The 22,350-nt window shown below is 52.1% G+C and overlaps 1 protein-coding gene across 3 annotated transcripts in view; it reads right to left on the bottom strand.

The window, feature by feature from the left end:
* The window catches only part of PPM1F (protein phosphatase, Mg2+/Mn2+ dependent 1F), a 31,642-nt gene extending 12,613 nt beyond the window's left edge, over positions 1-19,029 (bottom strand). The window contains exons 1-6 of one of the 3 annotated variants that reach the window (XM_049620533.1): positions 18,971-19,022; positions 14,350-14,518; positions 12,516-12,762; positions 8,135-8,283; positions 2,784-2,986; positions 1,931-2,119 (exon numbers count right to left, since the gene is read on the bottom strand). In XM_049620533.1, coding sequence (XP_049476490.1) covers positions 1,931-2,119; positions 2,784-2,986; positions 8,135-8,283; positions 12,516-12,712 — 738 coding nt within the window. In that variant the 5' untranslated portion in view covers positions 12,713-12,762; positions 14,350-14,518; positions 18,971-19,022. Of the gene's footprint in view, positions 1-1,930; positions 2,120-2,783; positions 2,987-8,134; positions 8,284-12,515; positions 12,763-14,349; positions 14,519-17,813; positions 18,855-18,970 lie in introns of those variants that run through there. The other 2 variants (XM_049620534.1, XM_049620535.1) reach the window with 2 other exon arrangements.
* Between the last annotated feature and the right edge of the window lie 3,321 nt (positions 19,030-22,350).

The following is a 22,350-nucleotide window of genomic DNA, read 5'->3' as shown; positions in this document are numbered from 1 at the left end:
AAAAAAAAAAAAATTAAAAAAAAAAAAAAAAAAAACAAAACTAAAAAAAGGGGGCGCCTGGGTGGCTCAGTCGGTTGAGCATCAGATTTCGGCTCAGGTCATGATCTCACGGTTCGTGAGTTCGAGCCCCACGTCAGGCTCTGTGCTGACAGCTTAGAGCTTGGAGCCTGCTTCAGATTCTGTGTCTCCCCCGCCATCCCCCCCCAACCTCTCTCTGCCCCAATCCTCCTTGTGCTCTGTCTCTCTCTTTCAAAAATGAATAAACATAAAAAAATTAAAAAAAAAATTAATTAAAAAAAAAAAAGATGTAAAGTATGGCTTTGCTGATTTCCATTGAGGCCCGTGCTTAGAGTGTCTGAGGACAGTATACCCCCTTCTAAGTCTCCTTACGAGCCATGTCAACTGGGGCACATCCTTTAAGCTCTCTCAGCCTCAGTTTCTCCAAGTCTAAAATGGACAAAATTTTAGTAGCTACCTCACGGGGCTGCTAGGAGGGCCCCACAGAAGTTCTGCATTCTGCATGTAAGGTTCAGTGGGTGGTTAAGTTCACAGAGGAGGGGCTGGATGGCTTCTTTCAGAAACAAGTGCCTCACCCCTACACGGTTCTAATTCCTAAAGAAAGAATATACCCAGTGGACACCAGCAGCTTGCCAAGACTCTGCTTGGGTGAGCAAGGGAAGGTATTAATCATGGGCTTTATTTTTTGTATTTTCCTTTCTTTTTAATTTTTAAAAAATGTTTATTTTTGTGAGAGAGAGCGCACATGCGCGCGCACACACACATACACGCAAGCGGGGGAAGGGCAGAGACAGAGGGAGACCAAGGATCTGAAGCAGGCTCTTCAGGCTCTTTGCTGGCTCTTTGCTGGCAGCTCTTCAGGCTCTTTGCTGGCTCTTTGCTAACCATGAGATCATGACCTGAGCCAAAGTCAGATGCTCAACAGACTGAGCCACCCAGGCACCCCATATTGTATTTTCTCATGCTTTGACAAACTGGGGTACTTGCTAATTCTAAAGAGTGCCTGTCCCAGGACAGGAAATGTCTTCCCCCAGGGATGCAACCTTCATGTATGAGCCAGCTGGTCTGAACCCACTTCCTCAACCATCTCCTCTGTTTCTCCCATCAGGCTGCTTCCCCTGGCCTGGATGGCTGGGGACTGCCCCTGTCTGTAGTCCAGAGCCCATCAGGTTATTCAAACCATCCAAACTTGTGACTTGCCTGCTCTGCCTCATCCAGGCCCTCCTGTGAGGCCAGAGCAAAGGCTCCAGTCATGCTGTGCTCTCTCCCTCTGCCTCCTGACCAACCCTGGTGCCCCCCCATATGGCCTTGCATGGTGTGATATCTCCTCTTGGGCACTGTAAATAATAAAACTCTTCTTCCAAGGCAGGTGTTTGTGCCTGTCACCTTGCCATCCCTGATTAAAAGAGAATCCTTGGCACATTTTAAAATAGACTGACCTTCCCTGTGAGGCCTGCATACCCACCAGTGGGGCCAGGCATGCAAGACCAGATGCATGCTTTATGTGACTTTTATTCAAATGGAAAACAAGCCCCCTTTTACCATAAGAATGAAGTGATTTGATTGCCAACAGAGTTTAGTGAGGACCTTCTTTTTTTTTTTATAATTTTTAAAAATGTTTTATTTATATTTGAGAGAGAGAGAGAGTGTGAGCAGGGGAGGGGCAGAGAGAGGGAGACACAGAATCTGAAGCAAGCTCAGCTGTCAGCAGAGCCCAATGTGGGGCTCGAACTCACGAACCATGAGATCCTGACCTGAGCAGAAGCTGGATGCCCAACCCAGGCGCCCCTAGTGAGGACCTTCTGACACCACCAATCGCTTTGATTTCCTTCCTTTGGCAAGGGCTGGGCCTCTCTGATGCTAATGGCTATTGGCCCCAAACTGCACATGAGGCCCATTCACTGGTTCTCACCTCTCGCTTGGCTTTCCAGAGGAACATCTCATCTGTGTGCCGGAAGGCTTCTCTGAGGGCTCCCGCGGGGTCTGTGGGCAGCTCCGGCCGGTGGGCCACGTTGGTGTGCACGTGTACAGCAGCATACCTTGCAGCGTCCACCCCTCCATGGCCATCAAACACAGCAAAGTAGGCTCGGTCCACGGGGTCCTGGTAGGGAATGCAGTGGGAATCACACTGACTTCGCCCTGACCAAGGCTGTGACCTGGCCAGAGGCTTTGTCTGGGGGTAGAGTCCAGGTGCTGACTGGGGTGGGTCTGGAAGAATCAGCATGGACTCTGCCATCAGATAGGTCAACCTGACTCAAGCATTAGGAACTGGAAGATTTGGAAAAGGACAACTCTCTGGAGTTGGTTTCACCTTCTATACTGAGTTGCTGGAGCATAAAATGAGGTGCGATGTACCAGCGGCTCCCAGTGCTGGAGATAGAGCAGAGCCCAGTAACTGTGAGTCTGGGGCAAATGAGAGAATCCTGGGGCCTCCCCTTATAACAGATTTGGGCAGACCATTCCCCTTCCTCAGTCCTTTAGCTGGGAAAGCAAGGTGGCCACGGTTGGTCTGGCCCAGAAGCCAGACGATGGGACAATGAATAGGACTGATGGGACGATGAATCGGGTCTCTCAGACCTCCTGGGAAGTGCTCTGCCTCACTTAGCACCTTGGCCTTCGGATGACAGCTACAGCCGTTACTCCTGCTTCGGCTCTGGCTAGCAGCTCTGATGGGAACCCCAGGTGGCCCCCACCCCCTGCACAAGGCCTCCTAGGCTGTTCTGCTTGGGGGCCAGGAGGTGGAAGACTAGAGGTGGAGCACTCACAGACAGGCCAAAGAGCTGGTTGAAGGCAGGAAGGCACACGTGCCGGTCCTCCATTTTGCGGCGAGTATTCCGGATGGCATGGATGGAGACCAGCCACTGCCGCTGAGGAACCTGGGCACTCGAGGGCACCTGCTTCTGCCACTGGCTGCATACTTCCCAGAGCTGGTTAAAGAAACTTCGCGCCAGGCCCTTGGCATCCAGCACTGATGGGTATAACAGAAGACTGTCAGGGAAGCACCAACCAGACCAGCTGGGCTCCACTCGCTCTCCCTGCCACCCCTTCCCTGTGGCCCCTTTGGCTTAGCAGACAGCTCCCACCACAGGCCTGCACAGGCCCCATGAGCCCATGAACCCCCGGAGCATTCCGGCCTAGTAACAGGCACACCAGCCTAATAAACCATGTGTGACAGCCTGTGTCATCAGCAGCAGTGTCTGGTTTGGCAATATGCACAGGAAGGAACCTCCTGTCCCACAGTGAGCAACTCCACTCGTGGGAGCCCACCCCAAGGAAATAGCTGGAAATGCAAGGATAATTTAAGGATGAAGTAAAGAATCATTTATAATTGCGTGTTAATTAGAAACACTATGTATCCAGTGACAGAATAAATTACATTCTATTCTCTTGATGAAGAATTAAGCTGCTATTAATCATGATTTTCACAACTAAACATGCAACTGCCACATGGCCCAGCCACTGCAGCCCTGGGCTTTTATCCCAGAGAAATTAAAGCTACGCTCACACAAAAACCTGTGAGCCCCAGTCAGTGTTCCCAGCAGCTTCACCTGTAATAGGTGAAAACTGGAAATGGCCCAGATGTTTTTCACCATGTGAGTGGGTAAATTTCAGGACATCATGCCATGGGATACTGCTCGCAGCAGGAAAGAAAGGAAGGAGCTATTGGCAGGTCACAGAAACCCGGATGGATCTCCAGAGAAGTATGTGGAGTGAAAAAAGCCTATCCCCAAACTTACGTATTCTATGATTCCATTCATAGGCATTCTTGAAATGACAAAATTATAGAAATAGAGAAGATTAATGGTTGTCAGGACTAGGGACAGGGCATGGGGTATTAGGGTGGCCATAAAGGGTAATGTGGGATCCTCATAGGATGAAACTGTTCTGTATCTTGGCTATGTCAAGATCTTGGTCATGATATTTAAATATAGTTTTTCAAGATGTTACCATTGTGGAGGGACTGGGTAAAGGATGCATGGAATCCCTCTGTGTTCTTTTTTTTTTTTCTTTTAATAATGATGGCTTGATGGTTATTCTTTTATTTATTTTGAGAGAGAGAGAGAGAGAGAGTGTGTGAGTGAGCACAAGCCGGGGAGGGACAGAGAGAGAAGGAAAGAGAGGATCCTAGGCAGGCTCTGTGTTGACAGCGCAGAGCCTAACGCAGGGCTCGAACCTACGAATAGTGAGATCATGACCTGAGCCAAAATCTAGAGTTGGATGCTTAACTGACTGAGCCACCCAGTCGATTCCCTCTGTATTATTTCTTACAACTGCATGTGAGGCTATGGTTATCTCAAAATAAAGTTTAATGGAAAAAAATTACAGTGTAAAACAAAAATGGCCTTTTAGAGTGTGTGAGCACGTAAAATGCTTATGTCATGATATTAAGGAAATGAGAAAAAGAGAACAGAAAATCCCACATACAGTTTGATTGTGAGGACATGAAAAAGCCTTTAGCTGCTTGGACTCGGAAAATAAAATGCAGGAAAGGCATACAATCAAAATGTCAGCAGTGGTTGTCTGCAGGTGGTAGCTCTGCCTGTGAGGTTTTTTTCTTAAGAATACTTTCTTAGTACCTTTTCAATTTTCCATGACAAGTGTTAGCCCTAATAATCGTTTCAAAATATGCCCATAAATTCATTGATGCTTTGATTGGGAGTCCGGTTTCCTTTCCCTCAAGCATGGGCCTTAGTGACCTGCTCCTAGTAAACAGAATAAAATGGAAGTGACCATGACAGCTTCCTAAGAGACACTGTGGCTCCCACCTTGCATGCTCTCCTTCTCCCTGTCTGTCTGTGTCTCTCTCTCTCTGTCCTGGTGAATCACTGGCCCTGAGGGAAGCCGGCTGCCATACTGTGAGGATGCTCAAGAAGCCCTGTGGAGGGTCCACGTGGTAAGGAACTGAGGCCTCCTGCCAATAGCCAAGTGACTGAACCACCTTGGAAATGGAACTTCTGCCCCCACTGGTTGTAAGCTCGTGACCACAATCTCCTGAGAGACCCTGGGCCAGAACTACCAGCTCAGCTGCTCCCAAATTCCAGACCCACAGAAACCATGGGATAATAAATGTTTAAGCCACTAAATTTTGGGAGAATTTGTTATGCAGCAACAGGTAACAGCTTCTACAACATGGCTTAAAAAAAAAGTGGGGGCGGAGGCTCAGTGGCTGACTTGGTTGGGTGCTCAACTTGGTTCAGGTCATGATCTCATGGTTCATGGTATTGAGCCCCTTGTTGGGCTCTTCCCTCACAACGCAGGGATTCTATCTCTGCCCCTCCTGCTTTCTCTCTCAAAGTAAATAAATAAACATTTAAAAAAATCCTATCTAAACCTGTTTTCTAAAGAAAAGATTAACAAGGAACAGGTCCCAAGGAAACCTCAGGTGACATGCCTCAGAGACTCTGTTCATTTCCACCTGTAAAGCCCTCCTGGGACTCCTGCTGGCCCAGGTACATGCAGCAGAGCCAGAGTCAGAGCCAGTCAGAGCCAGTCACCTGGGGGGGGGTGGGGAATTTGAGGGCAGACTGAGGAGTGTCGCAGGTCACACGTATAGGACTTGGGGTGTTGGAGAAGAGCTCCTGCCCAAAGGCAGTGGCTATAGAAGAAAAAGAGAGGCAGAGACAAGGTGGGGGGGCGGGGGGCAGAGAGGGTCTGAGAACACAAGAGGCTATGGGAAGACACATCTGAGGGAATCCATGCACCAAGGCGGGGGTGTCTAGAACTGGCCACTGCCACCATACCCAGGACACAAGGGCCATTCAGGTGTCTGGCAAGAAACGGGAGACCATCAGGACTGGCCTGAGGGGCTGTGGGTACAGGAAGGCTCAGCTCAGGGAAGACAGGTCCACATGCACTTGGCCCAGTGAACCAACCCCCTGCCAACAAGTCAGGACCGTCATTCAGCTGGACTGCACAGTGCCGCCTCCCCCAGTCTCCTCCTTCTCTCCTCTGCAGATGGCTATGCTCGTATGACTACCTGAGCTGTTGGGCTCCTTTCTTCCCCCTCTGGGCTCTGCTTTTATTAGGCCTGAGACACCCAGGGAGGCACAGGGCACCGTGTACCCTCTTGCCTTAGGTTGTCCTACCATTTCCGTCAGCGTGTTTGAACTTGAATCTCGGCTTAAGCAAAGGCAATTACCACTGACAACGATAAGCAATGGATAAGCAATGGGAGGTTCGGCTGGCTCACAGACTCCTGATGCCACTGGCAGGAGATGCCTGCTTGTCTGGCTGAGGGCCTCATCCGGGCGCCCACAGGACCTGCTCACTGGGGAGGGGCTGGCTGGCGTTCCCACCTGACACAGATACAGAGGTCTTAATCATATCTCTGTCCTTGAGCAGTGATGCTTATAACACCTGCCATGATGCCAATTTTGCATGAATGGCTTCGAAATGATAGACTTAACTATGTTCTGCTCCAGTGACAGGGATAGCTGATCAAGACCACAGGCCCAGGCCTGCGTGGAGGGCGGGGGCAGGCTGTGATTTCCTCCTACATGGGCCCCTCCCTCCTTCACTGGCCTGCGGGAACCCCCAGGTGTAGGGCACTGCGGGTGCCAGCCACCGCCTGGGGCCTTCCTGCCAGCAGGTGGCGCTGGTTTCCCGCCAGGACTCGGGTGGGGCGCTCCCTTTGTGGGGCTGTGTGCCTGCAGGCTTTGCAGAGGACAATGGCTGCCTGTCACTGTGGGCCTGGGTCTCCCCCAGCTCCCAGGCAGGAATGCGAGGCCGTGCTGGGATGGAACGTGGGCAGGGAGCCAGGGAAAAGGCAGGGCACACGGCTGAGGAGGGCTTGGCACCTGCTGAAGCGAGAGGCCACATGTTTTTCCTCTTTCTCCCCGGCCTGTTCTTGGTTTGTCCTCAATGCTTGTGCTAATGCTAAGCTTAAAGTAACATAGATAATAAATACGTGACCTGATGGAAGTAATTATATGCAATATATAAAGAGACAGAATCAGCAAATTGTGCAGTAGTCTCCCCCTCCCATCTGCTTGCCTTCCGCGGTCTCAGTACAGGCAGTCAACTGTGGTCTGGAAGATGATCCTCTTCCTGATGTATCGTCAGAAGGTCGACAGTGACCTAACGCTACCCTGTAATGCCAGGTCATTCACCTACTTCATCTCATCATGTAGGCATTTAATTATCTCACACCAACACCAAGAAGGCGAGTATAGTACAGTAAGATATTCAGAGAGAGACCACACTCATACCACTTTTATGACAGCATATCGTTATAACTGTTCTATTTGAGTATCAGCTATTGTTGTTAATCTCTTACTGTGCTTAGTTTATAAATTCAAGTTGCTCATAGGTATGTGTGTATAGGAAAAAATGCAGAATGTATAGGGTTTGGTACCATTTGAGGTTTCAGGCCTCCCCTGGCGGTCTTGGAATATATCCCCCTTGGGTGAGAGGGGGGATCCTACTGTATTAGGAAAGTGAAAGAAAGACATGCAAAATAAGAGCCATGCCTGTTTCTGGGTTCCTCAGGCTGGGCGGTGTGGCTTGGGGCCCACCCTGCTAGCCAGTCTCCCAGGAGGAGGCAGACAGACAAGGCCCATCAGCCCATCCCCAAGCCAGCTTTCAGACACTGCAGAGTCTCCACCTGACTGTGTCCTGAGTTGGATCGGCCCAGGCAATGGGCCCAAGCTCTGGCATTTTCTACCAGCTGGACCCTGAGGCCGCCCCCAGCAATGGCTCACGTCATCCTCCTGACTCCCACGCCACCCTGGGGCAATGTCAGCTGAGGCAGAAGAGCAAGTGGGTGGCTGAGTTACCACCTCAGTCTCCTCCCATGTAAAACGGGAAAAGCGTTATTCATCTCCTGAGCTGTTCTGAAGCTCAGCTGCCCTCCCTCTGCTGACCTTGTGCTGGTGTGTTTTCTCTGCACCTCCATTCTGCCACATTGTCATGAACACATGTGGCTGGCGCTGCCCTTTTGTGGCCCTCAGCCACATGTTGCCTGAGACCACCCCTCTAGCAGCAAAATAGGAAAGGCTGTGGAGCCCAGGTGAGCCCTGACATCTCCCAAACTGGCACTCCCTGAGGCCTTTCCCTTGTCTGGCTGGTGAGTCTGTCATGGGCTAAGCCTCCAGGCCAGGGAGGGAAGAGAACTCACGGGTCACAGGGGCCTTCTCTTCCTCGTTGTCATCTTCCTCCTCCTCCTCCTCCTGTCTGGGCAATTTCCTGAATTCAGAAAGGTCCATCTGCAGCAGCTGGGAAACCGCCTCGTGGGCCAGACATGAAGCAAGTGGTGGGGGAGCATTCCTGGGGACAGGAACAAGAAGTGAAGTGGGGCTGGCACTTCAGCAGAAGCTAATACCCCAGTGCCTACCCGAATGTTCCAGATGAGAGACCTCCTTTCCACTCAGGGGGCCCTGCCGGAGGTAGTGATAACTGCTCGCACCACAATGTGCAGCCACAAGGAGCAGGTCAGCCTCCGGGCCTCGAGGAGCTGGATGGGACATCCACTCAATGCCATTCATCAGGTCCCAAGCTACACCAAACATGGGTAGGGCTGGTGGGGAAGAGATGTGTCTGCTGGCCCCCGTGACCGGGCCGGACAACTGCCCAGTATCCAGACTGTTGACAGCTCATGGTCACCAATACCACCTGGGGACCTCTAGGGTTTTGAGTCTTATGGGTTGAATTGTGTCCCCCCCAAATTCATATGTTGAAGTTCGAACTACCAATGCCTCAGAATGTGAGCTTATTTAGAAACAGATGCAATTAGGTCACACTGGAGTAGGGTGGGTCCCTAATCCAGTAACATACAGGAAATTCAGACACAGATGCACAAAGGGAGAACTCTATGCGGAGATGAAGGCAGAGGCTGGGGTAATGAGCCAGAAATCACCAGAAGGAACCAGCCCTGCTGATTCCCTGATCTTGGACTACAGCTTCCAGAACTCTGAGACAACACATTTTTTGTGTTTAAATTGCTTGGCCTGTGGTGCTTCTCACACCATGTCCATGGAAAGCCTCCCATGGCTCCCCCATGTGTAGGGGTCAATCCCCTTGGTGTCCCTATACCTCTAGATGCATCCTGACCCCAGAATTTGCCTCCCCACCAGTGGGAGCCCTTCACAGGCCAGAGGATGTGTGCTCATCCTTGTGTGTCTGTTCTTCAGGGCTGGGGGGCAATGCCCAGGGTAGCCAGCAATTCTCTGCTGGGCAGATGCAACTGGCTTTCCCCTAAGGGCAACCACTTCCCAACAGCCAGACAAATGGGTCACTTCTCTTTGGGGGCTGGGTGTCCATGGTGTGTCTATAGACGGTCTTAGGAATCTACTGGGATGAATTTGTGATTTAAAAGGAGAAGGTGACTCAGGGCAGAAGCCTCTGGAACTGCCTTTAGAAAACAACCAGCCAAGACATGAGAAATGAGTTCCTCTGCTGTTTGGGGATTTCCTGCTAACTACTGGTTTTCCTTGTTCAAGCAGGGAGAAGGGGTGTTGCTCCCGGGGAGGTGGTGCTGTGACTTCCTGCAGGCCTACAGAGGCCACCAGGGTCAGGGAAGCAGCTTCCAGCAGTGGTGACTCAGACAATGCTTGGCCTCAGGCCACAGGCCTCACTTCCTGGATGCACTGTCCACCCCCATTCAGGGGTCATCCGCCTGTGCACCCTCCAGGCCCGTGGGCCCTGCAGCAGTCAGAGCTCCTAAAGATTCCAGAAGATTCTACAATGAACAGAAGGTGTGTGCAAGACCTAGGTACCCAAGAAATGCTCTAGTCCCACTTGCCTGCCTCAGGATTTTCAAGTTTGCAGTCTAGTAGCAAAGACAGAAATGCAGATGAATAATTATAGTGTAAGGTACAAACTGCTTGGGGACCTGAGACAGCACACAGAACCACTAACAAGGGGGAAGACAGGATATAAATCATTGCACCCTTGAACTTGGTGATCTGACTTCCTAACAGTCTCATGAATGACACCATTTACAATCTGGAAAAATGCCATGCGCCACTATGCTTAGAGCCCCTTACACCCAGGGGCCTGCACACCAGTGACAGGAACAGGAAACAGACGGACAGGAGCCCACCAGGAAGCTGCCAGGAACGTGCTGTGGGGTGTTACTGACAGACACAGTGTAGACAACACGTGACCACATGTGTGACTATAGGGTCTACACAGGGAAGAAATACTAGAAAAGGATGAAAATAACTGAAGATAAATCCCTTAAGATGACTGGAAAATACATGCCTTTACAATATTACGTTTTTGTTTTAAGTAGGTTTCGCGGAGCCCAACGCTGGGGCTTGAACTCATAATCCGAGAGCAAGGCCTGACCTGACATCAAGAGTCGGATGCTTAACCGACTGAGCCACCCAGGCATCCCCACAATATTATGTTTTAAAAGTGTTTTAAGATGGATTTATTGGGGGGTTTACAGGAGCCATGACCCTTGGCCTCTCCCTCATGGCTAATGATCTCAGGCCTACTCCACCATCCTGCTAATTAACAGGGTGCCTGTTCAACACCTGAGCCCAGGCACTGCCACTAGGGCCTCATGAGGTCCCATGTCACCTCAAGCAAGTCCTGCTTTTCTTCTCCATGTAGCCTGAGACACATGGCCTCTGACATAACTAAAACTCCCTCACCCCCATGGCCCTGCACTCTGCAGACCCCTCCAACTGTCCCCTGACTTCTCCAGCTCAGGCCCATCCCTAGGCAGGAGGGCTGGTCACCTGCTCCTGCCACTGCCTGGCTGCCCTCCTCTTCCTCACCCCCTTGCATCTCCATCACCACAGAGCAAAACCAGCCCTACCTTCCGGGATACCTGCCCCTCTGGGCATGTCCCTCCTCTGTGTCCTTCCCTCCACATACCGGCAGCTGACTGACTGTTCACACTGGTAGCTTGTCCTTTTTCTGACTCTGAGCTACTAGCCTGGGGCTCTCTCCCGCCTCCATCCCCAGGTCACTTTCTCTTTATCCCTGTGGACGTGTCTTCATCCCTGGCATAGCAGGCACTATGCTGGTGCTCTCACTCTACCCAGGCTCTTGGCTCTCATGCAGGGGCAGCCAGGGTACCAATCCTCCCCGGCTTGCATTCCCCCCCCCCCCACAGTCCCTAAGCCCTCACAGAAGTCCCAACGGCTGCTGTGGGGACAGACCTTGTGGCCCTGGGCCCTGAGGGAGGCAGAGCCCTGGGAGCCCTCCTCTCCCCTCTCCAGAATCTAGCAACTTTGGCCTACTACGTTTCACCAACTTGCTTTATGCCACCTGCCTCTAAAATATTTCCTCAAAGCAGAACAGAACAAGCCAGTAACACCCTTTGCACATGCCACATCCTAAAAGGACATGGTCACCGGGCATGTCTTCCTGAGCTCTGTGGGCTGTGGGACTGTCAGGGTAGACATGGGCCAGCTCACACTGACCTTCACGCTCATTGACTCAGGCTCCCACCCCATATGCGGTGAGCAAGAGTCCTGAACTCTGCTGGATACCACCAAGCAGGCCCTCAGGGCAGGGTGTGTGTGCAGGGATAGAGCTGACCTGCCACAAAGGAAACATGCTTGGGGACACTAAAATAAAATGCCAGTATGCTGAGGCCAGGTGTGTGTCCCACTTTAGGGGTGACACAGTGACTAGGGACTGTGGGCCCAGCCCCTGGGGAGGAAGGAGGTTCACACAGATGCTGCATGGCCTACTAGCCCTTACGATCTGTTTCTTTCTCCCTTCAAATCTGCTAAGCTTGCTGTGTCTCATCTCTGTGCCTCAGCTGCCACCTGTGAACAGCAGACAAAACAACCTGGTCATTGTGGCCACGGGCAGAGAGAGTAGTAGGCACACGGCCTGGCCCTTGCCCACCCTGAGGCCTTGGCCAGTCTCTTAACTCACCTGGCCTTTGCCTCCCCATCTGTGAAATGGGACAGAAACAGGATCTGCTGCACCTGTCATGGGTTCAACTGTGTCCCCACCCCCCCAAAAGATATGTTGAAGTCCTAACCTGCAGTGGCTCAGAATGTCACCTTATTTGGATTTAGGGTCTCTGCAGGTGTAAGATGAGGCCATACTGGAGCAAGGTGGGCCCTAAATCTAATAAGACCGGTGTCCTTATGAGAAGAAACCCAGACAGAAAGAGAATGCCACATGAAGACAGACACACGGGGGGAATGCCATGTCATGATGAAGGCCAGACTGCTGTGATGAATCTACAGGCGAAAGAATACTAAGGCCTGCTGGCAAGAAGCTAAGAGAAAGGCCTGGAACTAATTCTCCACAGTCTTTGTTTGAGAGAGCATGACCCCGCTGACACCTTGATCCCTGACTTTTGGCTTCCAGGACCATGAGACAATACATTTCTGTTGTTCTAAGCCACCCAGCCTATGAGTTTATCATGACAGCCCTGGGAAAGCAATGCAGCACGGTTATGGGGATGGAAGAGGAGGCAGGACGTGTGGGGTGAGTGGCAGCTGAGGTCAAGTTCAACACATGGCACATGCCAAGCCCCTTGCTCCCATCCCGTGTGGTCCCCTCCTGGCTGGTACACCGCTTACCTGCTGCTCAGGAAGCCCATCGCCAGCTCGGCCAGCTCACCCTCCACCTCCTCCTGACTCAGCACTGTTCCTGGGACCTTCCATGGCAAAGGGGTGTCTAGGCTCAGTGGGGCTGGGAAGTCATGGAGGAAGGCGTCCAGGAAGCCCGGGATCTCCTCTGCCATTTGGCTGCTCTGCTGTGGGTCTCCAGAGGCCATGTCCACAGCATCCCGGGGGAGCTCTGCCGGGGTTCTGGGTGATCTTCACTCTGAGGAGAGACGTGAGGGTCAGCAAACAGCGCCCTGCTCTTGGGGTAACTGTGCCCTCACCCCACAGTGTTGAGTGTGTGGTGCCTTGCTTTCTCTCCTTTACCTCGAAACATCATACGGCAGGTACTACACCAAGCCCAGGGCCTCAAGGCAGAAGGGCAGGGCTACTGGCTTCACATATAGTTCAGAACACCCAAGTAAGTGGGAGCAACGACGCTGATCAGTGTCCTGACATGGGTCCAAGAGGGGATACTTGGGAGCCCAAGAGAAGTGGCCCAAGAGAAGGAGACAGAGCTGAGATCAGAGGCCACATGGGTGCCCTGAAGGAGAAGTGACAGAGAAGGAAGGTGTGTTCCTGGTGGAGGATGGCTGGCATGGCCAAGGGCAGGCAGGAGAGGGACTCCAGGGCCAGGCCATTGAGGCAAAAAAACACAACAGGTAATTCAACCTGACCCTGGGACCTCGGGAGCCAGAAGGTGAGGAAGTGATACCATCAGGTCTGTGAGCATAGAAGAGAGAAGGGACATCGGTTGGGGGAAGAAAAAAAAGAGTCTGGACAGTGCCAGGGCCGACCCTGGGCTGTTTTTGGACATGGACAAGAGGGTGAGTAGGAAGGGGCCCCAGAGGCTGCAGGGCACCCCAGGGGCGTGGGCAGGACAGAAGCCAGGAAAGTTGAGGACATCTGTGATGTGTTTTCTCCAACAGGAGCAGTCCTGGGCCTCCTAAGCCCTGGCTGAAGGAGAAGCACCAGGGAGAGCCCAGGCTACTGGGCACTGGCTCCCACCTGTCAGGCTCTTCCTCCCTCATCCTCAGGAAGGCCAAGGGCTTACTAGCTGCCAAGCCATAACAACCTTGGGAGCCAGGACGAGCCCCCATTTCATAGAAGGGAACAGTGAGGCTTGGAGAGGGGCAGCCCTTTGACAATGGACGGTAGGGTCCAGGAGGGATTCTGGAGCCCACAGTCATCACCACCCTGCCCAGCTCTTCTCCCACGAGGGCCTCACTCACTCATGGCTCCTGCCCTATTATCCTCCCCAAAGTGGGCCTCCAGCTCCTCTCTCCCAGCTCAGGACCTCCATGTACTGCCAGCCCATCTTCTTCCCTTACCCTGCCCCCTTGGGCCAGCAAAGGCCTGTCTGTCAGACTCCTGCGTGGCCCGCCTGGACTGCTGCTTCTCATGTTCAGCCCTCCAGACCCAAATGGGTCCGGAGCCTGTCTTCTGGCATACACCCTTCCCTGTTCGCTCTCAAAGCCCCACTTCCTACCCCACATCCAGGTGTGCCACACCCTGGCCACCAAGCACAGGCGCCTGAGCCCACCTGAGCATAGGCGCCTAATCTCCAGGTTTGTGAGTTTGAGCCCCACGTCAGGTCCTGCACTGACAATGCAGAGCCTACTTGGGATTCTTGGTCTCCCTCTCTCTCTCTCTGCCCCTCCTCTGCTCTCTCAAAATAAATAAACTTAAGAAAAAAACCCCAAAAAGCAGAAAAGCACAGGGTGAAAAGGAGAGGGAAAGTTCAACGTCTAATCTGGGAGAAATTTGGAAGGACATGGGAGGTAAACAAAAAACAAACAAACAGGGGCACCTGGGTGGCTCAGTCAGTTCGGTGTCTGACTTCTGCTCAGGTCATCATCTCCCAGTTTGTGAGTTCGAGCCCCACGTCGGGCTCTGTGCTGATAGCTCGGAGCCTGGAGCCTGCTTCGGTTTCTGTGTCTCCCTCTCTCTCTCTACTCTCCTCAGCTCATGCTCTGTCTCTGTCTCAAAAAGAAATAAACATTAAAAAAAAAATTAAAAAAAAAACAAACAAAAAACAGAAAACCTCTCTCGGAGACTTGTCAAAAGTTGACTTTTTAAAGTGGCCACAGAAATAATATAGAAATGAGGGCACTTATGATGGAAGGTAACAGGGACAGATTTAAAATCACTGCCATTCTTCACGTTTACTTACAAATAGATGTAAGTACAATGTGACCCCAGGTTACAAAAGGCAAACAGGTAAAAAAAAAAAAAAAAAAAAGATGGTCAAAGAGAAGCAGAAATCAGGACAAGAGCAGGTCGGAAAACTGTATTCTAACCATAAAGGTGAGACTTTGTGAACTGGGAAGATCAGAAAGGGCTGGGAGCCTTGTGGGGGGCGGTGAGGGTCAACTGGGGAGAAGGCAGGCTGGCAGAGCCGCACAGCACAGCAGAGCACAGAGAACCAAGCCAGAGAAAAATAAGAAGACTGTGAATTTCCCAGCAGCCTCTGACACCCTCAGGCAGAGAAGGAGGCCAAGCCACTTCTGCCAGCGAACAGCTCTGGCCTGTTGCTTAGGGGGGAGACAAATGTGAGTACCGCAGAGCTGCCCTCAAGCAACAGCCTGCACCCCTACTCCTCCTTCATGAAATGCCTTCTGCCTCCCAGCAATTCTGAGCCCAGAAACAATACTCTTACAGGCACTGGAATCTTAGGCGGCACAAAGAGAGAGCCTCTTAAGTGTATGATTAAGACCAAAATGAGAGGAGAGCTTGCTTGCTAACCTCCCCAAAATGCACAGGAGGGCCCTAGTTTGAGACACTCCCTCCTCCCCCCCCCCCCACCCCCGTGTAAATAAAGCACAGAATTCAAGACCCTTCACCTGCCACCTCACTTGCCAGGGGGCATTTGCTCAATGTTCTGGAATGCGGGAACCTCCTTGGGATGCTGTTTTCTGTGCCTGAAGTCCCCTTCCCCAGAGCCTACCCCTTTCCCTGGGGGTTGGTGACCCCTCCTCTCTGTCTCTGTCCCATGCCCACTGCCCCAAGCCCAGGGTCAGGCACAGGCCTGGATGGCAGCCTGTGACATGCCTGCTGAGTTGGGTAAGGGTCAGGGGTGAGTGGGGACGGCAGCACGGGCGTGACAGTGCTTGTGTGCATGCTTGGCCTGTATTTGCCAGGGTGTGGACTGGCTTATTCCCAGGGCCTGCGCCAGCTGCCTTCCTTTGTTAGACAAGCGGGTGGCCCAGAGCCATCCTCCCTGCTGAGGACCAACCAGGCTTGTCTCTGTATCACCTGGCTGAGGCAAGAGGCCAGGAGAGGAACCAGGACACGGCTTTCCTTCCCTGGGGCCCAGCTGGGGTAAAAGTCAAGAGTAATTTCCTTCCTTGTCCTTTTTTTCAACAAACTCCAAATCTGTGATGTCTGCCATACAGTTATAAGCAAAACAATCCCTGCCTCCAGGAGCCTAGGGCTGAAAGATAAAGGCATGAAGAGGGCAGGAGGGAGAGATTCCGAAAGTAAAGGGGGCCCCAGAGAAAGCCCCAGTGCTAGGAGGGGCAGGGGACGGAGCTGTGGCCCTGAGCTCTTGCAGGACCACCTGGAGGGGACAGTCTCAGCAGCCAGCTGGCAGGTGGCGCAACATGAGCCAGAGCTCCGTTGGGGGCCCTGACTGCGTGCACTGGTGAGGGGTTCTGAGGAGGGGAGCTTGTGCGTAACGTCTGTGCAAATCATTAAGGCCCAGGGGTGGGCATGGGAGGAACACTGGGCTACCAACCCCCTTGTCACCTGCCTCAACCAGACTGGGCACATTTGGCCCATGGCCGGGTCCTCGGGGCTCCGGGAATGACGCTGCTCGTCAGCTGGCAGCCGCGGAGGCCGGCATAACGGTGCCGCCAGCCTACATCTGCCAGGGGCCCGAGGCTGCCAGCAACAATGGCAGTCTTCCTGCATCTCCGTCTTTTCACCTCCAGGCAACCTGTTGTCATTAATCCCCCTTTACAGGTGGGGGTTGCAGCAAAAGAACCAAGTGAGTTGTTGGAAGTCCCTCAGTGGGGTTCACACCCGGAAGTCTGTGGAGCCTGGCCCCTAACTGCAACAGAAACCCTGTCCACCCATCATTGGTCACCAGCCTGGGAATTCAGTCCCTCTTGGCTTCCCTTCTTTCATTTCTGTGCTCATCACCCTGGTCCAGCCCCTCACCTCCGAGTTCCTGTGCCTTGCCTCGTGGCATACCCTTTTGCCCTTCAGACCTCTTTGATCCAAGCTCTGCTGAAACTGTCACACCTTTGGGTCTAGCACACGGTCTTCCATGTGCTAGACCCCAAATAAAAAATACTTATTTTCCTCTAGTTTATCAGTTTTGACTCATAAGCTCAACTAATGCATATGTGTACAACTGCATTTTTCTAGATCGTGTGGACAAAATACTTGAGAGTCCTGCTTGACTTCAGGAGGTAGGAGTAATGCAAAAAATAGCAATCCTTAAGAACGGAAACTGCATCGTTACAAAGTATCGCCTTCATCTTTAAAAATTTGTCCATAAATGGAGAATTTTCTTTCTTTATTCCTAAGCAACCATGGGGAAGAACATGGTGTTAATTTTCCAGATCCTTTTCTACATACGTGACATTTTTCTCTTTAAAAAACGTGGTAAGGGGCGCCTGGGTGGCTCAGTTGGTTAGGCGTCCGACTTTGGCTCAAGTCATGATCTCATGGTTTGTGAGTTTGAGACCCGCGTTGCGCTCTGTGCTGACAGCTCAGAGCCTGGAGCCTGCTTCGGATTCTGTGTCTCCTTCTCTCTCTGCCCCTCCCCAACTTGTGCTCTATGACTCTCAAAAAATAAATAAATGTAAAAAAAAATGTGATGAAATATACATGACCTACAATTTATCATTCTACCCCAATTCTTAGGTCTATGGTTCTATGACATCAAGAACATTAACACTGTTGTGCAACCACCACTTTTTATAGGTGTTACTTTCTCTGTACTGAAGTCAGGAAGCCCACCCCTGTCTTCTTGGGTGTTATCATGGCCCTTTGTGCAGGGAACCTGGTAAGTGTGATGGCAGAAGCCAAGATGCTGGCTGCCTTCTGCCACTGCCAGTGGGTGGTGTAGGCTGAGATAAGCAGCCTGAGGACTGGCACCTTCAAAGAGGAAGTTAAAATATTCTTCGGAGAACAGGGATCAGCAGAGAAAGGTTTTTAAAGACAGGGTTGGCCTCAGGCAATATCTCAAAAGGAATTCTACAAATGAACTTGTATAGAGGTTTACAACTTTCAAAGTGGTATTCACATTGGTATTTGTTTTGTTACCTCTTGCACAACTAGGCTGCGAAGTACATGCTGTCAGGCCACACCGCGAATGAAGAAATAGGCTTGCGGAGGGTAACAACCCGCCTAAGGTCACACATGAGGAAATGGCAAAGCCGGACTCACATGAGGTCTTCTGATGCCTTTTGTCACTTTCAGCTCAGTTGTAGGAAGAAAAGAGTGAGATTTGACAACAGGCCAGATATGGGCATAAAGGGCAGAAGTGAGCTAGAGATGACCTCAGAGTGTTGGCCCTACATTCTATCTCCCATGGTGGGAGTACAGCTCGGCCCACAGAACTTGTCCCAGGAAATACCATGAGGACCTGTGTTCCGCTGGATGGAAGGCTGTGGGGGAGGAGTCCATCACCATCAACCGGTCCTCACTATGTGTTAGGTCCTGCATTAAAATCTCTACAATCAGGTGTCATTTCTCCCTATTGCACAGAGGTTGGGAAGCTTGGGTGAGGTCACACAGCTACCAGTGGTGGTGGAGTCCATCACCTCCCTGCCTGAGATTTAGATTTCACACATCTGGGGCTAAAGTTGCAGCAGCCCAAGGATTCCCTTTTATTAAAACACTCACTTTAAATACACTTGGAAGAGGGCCATGGGTGGAGGCAGGCCTTGGGGTAGGGGCACGTGGGCAGAGGTGTGGTCTGGCAAAGGTGCAGGGACTGGTGGGGTAGGGGTCAGGGCAGTGGGTCCAGGCCAGATGGTCCTAGGAATGGGAGCTCGGCCCGGGCAAATAGGGGGCACGTCACCCCTCAGCATCCATTCCGCTTCACCGCCCCCAGTTCCCACCTGGCCTTCGGCTCGGCCACACCCCCGTCGGCCCAATGGCCCCCCAACTCTACATCCTTGGCTCCCCTGCCCTCCAATTCCCTGCCTCGAGTTCCTCAGGCCCCCAAGTGTTCCCTCCGCTCTTCAGCTTCCCCACTCGGCCCCTGAACCCCTTGGGTCTTCCCATCTCGGCCTCCCTGCCTCCCCAGCCCCCTATTCCGCACCCTCTGGTTCCTCAGCGCCTCGTTTCACTCCTATATGCCTCAGGTCTCCACCTGAGCCTCACACCAGCGCGGTCAGCCCTCCGGTCCCACGCCTACCTCCACCCCCCCCCCCCCCCCCCCGGGCTCCTCATTCCCCAGACCCCAAGGTCCTCACCTGCTACTCCGCCACTCCGGACCCCGCGAGCCGCTCCTGGCCGGCCCCGCCCACTTCCCGTCCCCGGCCGCCGCGGGCTCCGCGCAGGCGCAGTCGGACGGCGGGCGGGCGGGGTCAGGCCTCTGCTGCCCCCTGGTGGCCTCGCGGGCCTTTCATTACAAGTGGTGAAGAGCAGCGCCGCACCCAGAGGGTCGTGCGGCCACGCAGCGCGCCCCCCCCCCCCCCCCCCCCTTCCTGGATTCTGGAGCAAAAAACGCTCACTAGCGAATTGTTTCACTTCTCAAGCCTTGGGTTGCTGGGTAGACGGGGGAAAGCAACACCTACGTCACAGCGCCCAGACATTAAGCAGCACGTGTTGTTGGCGGCTGGTGAGTGGCAGAGCAGGGTCCGAGACTGCCCCGGGGTCCGCGGACCACCAGGCCAGGGGGCACAGTGCCTGGGGCCCAGCATACTTTTAGCGGTTGTGTTAGTTTCTTATTGCTGCTGTGACAATTACCACAAACTTACACAAATTTATTTATTTATGATTCTGGAGATCAGAAGTCCGCAGAGCTCTCAATGGGCCTTAAGCTCCTAGTGTCGGCAAGCATGCGTGCCTGAATTTCTGGGTGCTCTGGGGGGAATCCGTTCCTTAGCCTTACCGATTCTAAAGACTGCCCATTCCTTGGCTGGCAGCCTCTTCCATCTTCAAAGCCAGGAACATTAGGACGAGTTCTCACGCTGCCACCTCTCCGACTGCCTCCTCTGATTCCGTTCCATTTTTTTTTTTTTAATTTTTTTTTTCAACGTTTTTTTATTTTTATTTTTGGGACAGAGAGAGACAGAGCATGAATGGGGGAGGGGCAGAGAGAGAGGGAGACACAGAATCGGAAACAGGCTCCAGGCTCCGAGCCATCAGCCCAGAGCCTGACGCGGGGCTCGAACTCACGGACCGCGAGATCGTGACCTGGCTGAAGTCGGACGCTTAACCGACTGCGCCACCCAGGCGCCCCCCGTTCCATTTTTAAAGATCCTGTGATGACTTTGGGCTGCCCAGATGATACATGGGTAATCTCCCTATTTTTTTTTAATTAAAAAAAATTTTTTTTAATTAAAAAAAAATTTTTTTAATGTGTATTCATTTCTTGAGAGATACAGACAGAGCACGAATGGGGGAGGGGCAGAGAGAGAGGGAGACACAGAATCCGAAGCAGGCTCCGGGTTCTGAGCTGTCAGCACAGAGCCCGACACAGGGCTCGAACTTGAGAGCTGCGAGATACCTGAACCGAAGTCTGATGCTTAGCCACCCAGGTGCCCCTCCCTATTTTAAAGTTAGATGACGTGAAACCTTCATTCTGTCTGCAACCCTGATTCTCCTTTGCCATGTACTCTAACATCAACACAGATTCCAGGTATGAAAAGAAAACATGGACATCTTTGGGGGTGGGGCATTTTTCTGCTACCAAGAGAGGCCCATGAAAATGTTTTCTTTTAAAGCTAGAATAAATAAACTTTTAGATCAAAGAAAATGTTTTAATATATGATATTAATATATTCATCTTTATATCAATGCATTTGTAAAGTATAATTTAAAAAATTTAATGGGGGCGCCTGGGTGGCTCAGTCGGTTAAGGGTCCGGACTTCAGCTCAGGTCACGATCTCGCGGTCCGTGAGTTTGAGCCCCACGTAGGGCTCTGGGCTGATGGCTCAGAGCCTGGAGCCTGCTTCCAATTCTGTGTCTCCCTCTCTCTCTGCCCCTCCCCCGTTCATGCTTTGTCTGTCTCTGTCTCAAAAATAAATAAACATTAGAAAAAAAATTAAAAAAAAAATTTAATGGAGCAAGGACTCTCAAGAGTCATACTGCAGCCCCACCTCCTTGACTTCCTGGTCCACATACGGGCCTGTATCCTTCCCAGGAATTAGGGTCTCTGGGATGCTTCACTAATAGGAGGGGTTCAGTGATAGGGTCTCTGGGATGCTTCACTAACAGGAGGGGTTCAGTGAAGCAAGGAACCTTGGAGAACTAGCAGTTGGCTGACATGAAAGGAAGCCATTTTGGGTGGGGGTGAGTCTGAAAAGCAGGGTGTGTTTAGGTGGAGAAAGCAGGGTGGGAGAGGGGCGCTGGCTCATCCCATTCTCCTACTTAGACCCTCCTAGATCCTATAACCCCCTGTTAGTGTGGTGACCCCAAGAAAGCTTGAGGTTACTTTTATAACTTAAGACCGTAGACATGTTCCTTAGCTCAGCTGAGCCTGTTTCCTTACCAGAAAAGTGGGGACTACAGCAATATAGCAACCACACGATCTGATGGGGTCATTGTGAATTGTGAAACCCTGAATCGGTGTTTCTCATAGTGTGTCCAGACCACTGACATCAGAATGACCATGGGGGGAAGTTTGAGAACCATGGCACAGGTGAAGTGGTGCATGGGACAGGACCTCCTGCACTGTGAAGTGGTGTGCCTGTGAAAGCTGGTTTACCTGCAATCCTCTTCAGCTGGGGCCCATGTTAGACTCTTTGGAGCACTAATTCTATTCAAGGTCAGCGGCTTAGAGATGACAGAGAAGTGAGGTAGTGCCCCTTGCACTATGGAGCTGGCCCCATAGGGGCATGAAACCAAGGCATTGCCTGTGAGATTACCTGTGCCCTGTGGCTTCTGTCAACCTCTCCCTGTCTGCATTCCATCACGCCTCAGCTTCTGGCTCTTGGCTTTCAATCTCTTGAAAGCAATCTTTCAATGTCACCCACCCCACCTAGCCAGTGAGTTTGAGCTCTGCTTCTCCTACAAGGCTGCACCCCTGGCTTAGGTGAGCAGACCACACGGATCTCCCGAAGCGTTCAGCCTGGGTGTTCCTCCCACCTCTGCCCCCTGTGACTGAACCCTCTCTTGGTCCCCAAATGACCATTATTCTGGAACCTCACCCTGAACCCTCTACTCCCCTGCTATAGGACCTCATGTGTCTACAGGTGGTTATACCTAACCCCTCCTCCTATCTTCCTGCCCTGTCCCTTCACACATTGCCAGACTCATCGTAGAGATGGGGTGACATTGCTCTTGGGTTTTCAAACCATTAGTGATGCCGTGACCTTGGAAAGAAGTTACAAACCCTTACCCCTGACTGCCTAGGGACCCCCACTTGGCTTCCTATTTCCAGCAGTGCTGCTTTCTCAAAGGGGGCTCTCAGAGCTCCCTTGGTTGCTGGTATCTTCAGGTCTTTGAGGGCCTGACGATGGAGGGTAGAGGGGGAGTGGGTTCACATCTGCAAGTCTGTGGTGCCTTCTCCTGTCTAGCAGCCCTGGAAGGGATGCCACACTCAACTGAGCACCACACTCAACTGAGCTCATGGTGCACCTCATGACAATGTGTACTGGTCTCAAAGTGACAGGAATGGGTGTTGTC

This window comes from Panthera uncia (genome assembly GCF_023721935.1).
Source record: "Panthera uncia isolate 11264 chromosome D3 unlocalized genomic scaffold, Puncia_PCG_1.0 HiC_scaffold_8, whole genome shotgun sequence".
NCBI lineage: Eukaryota > Metazoa > Chordata > Mammalia > Carnivora > Felidae > Panthera > Panthera uncia.
Note: the sequence above shows the minus strand (reverse complement) of the source record. Positions and strands in the feature narration are given on the sequence as shown.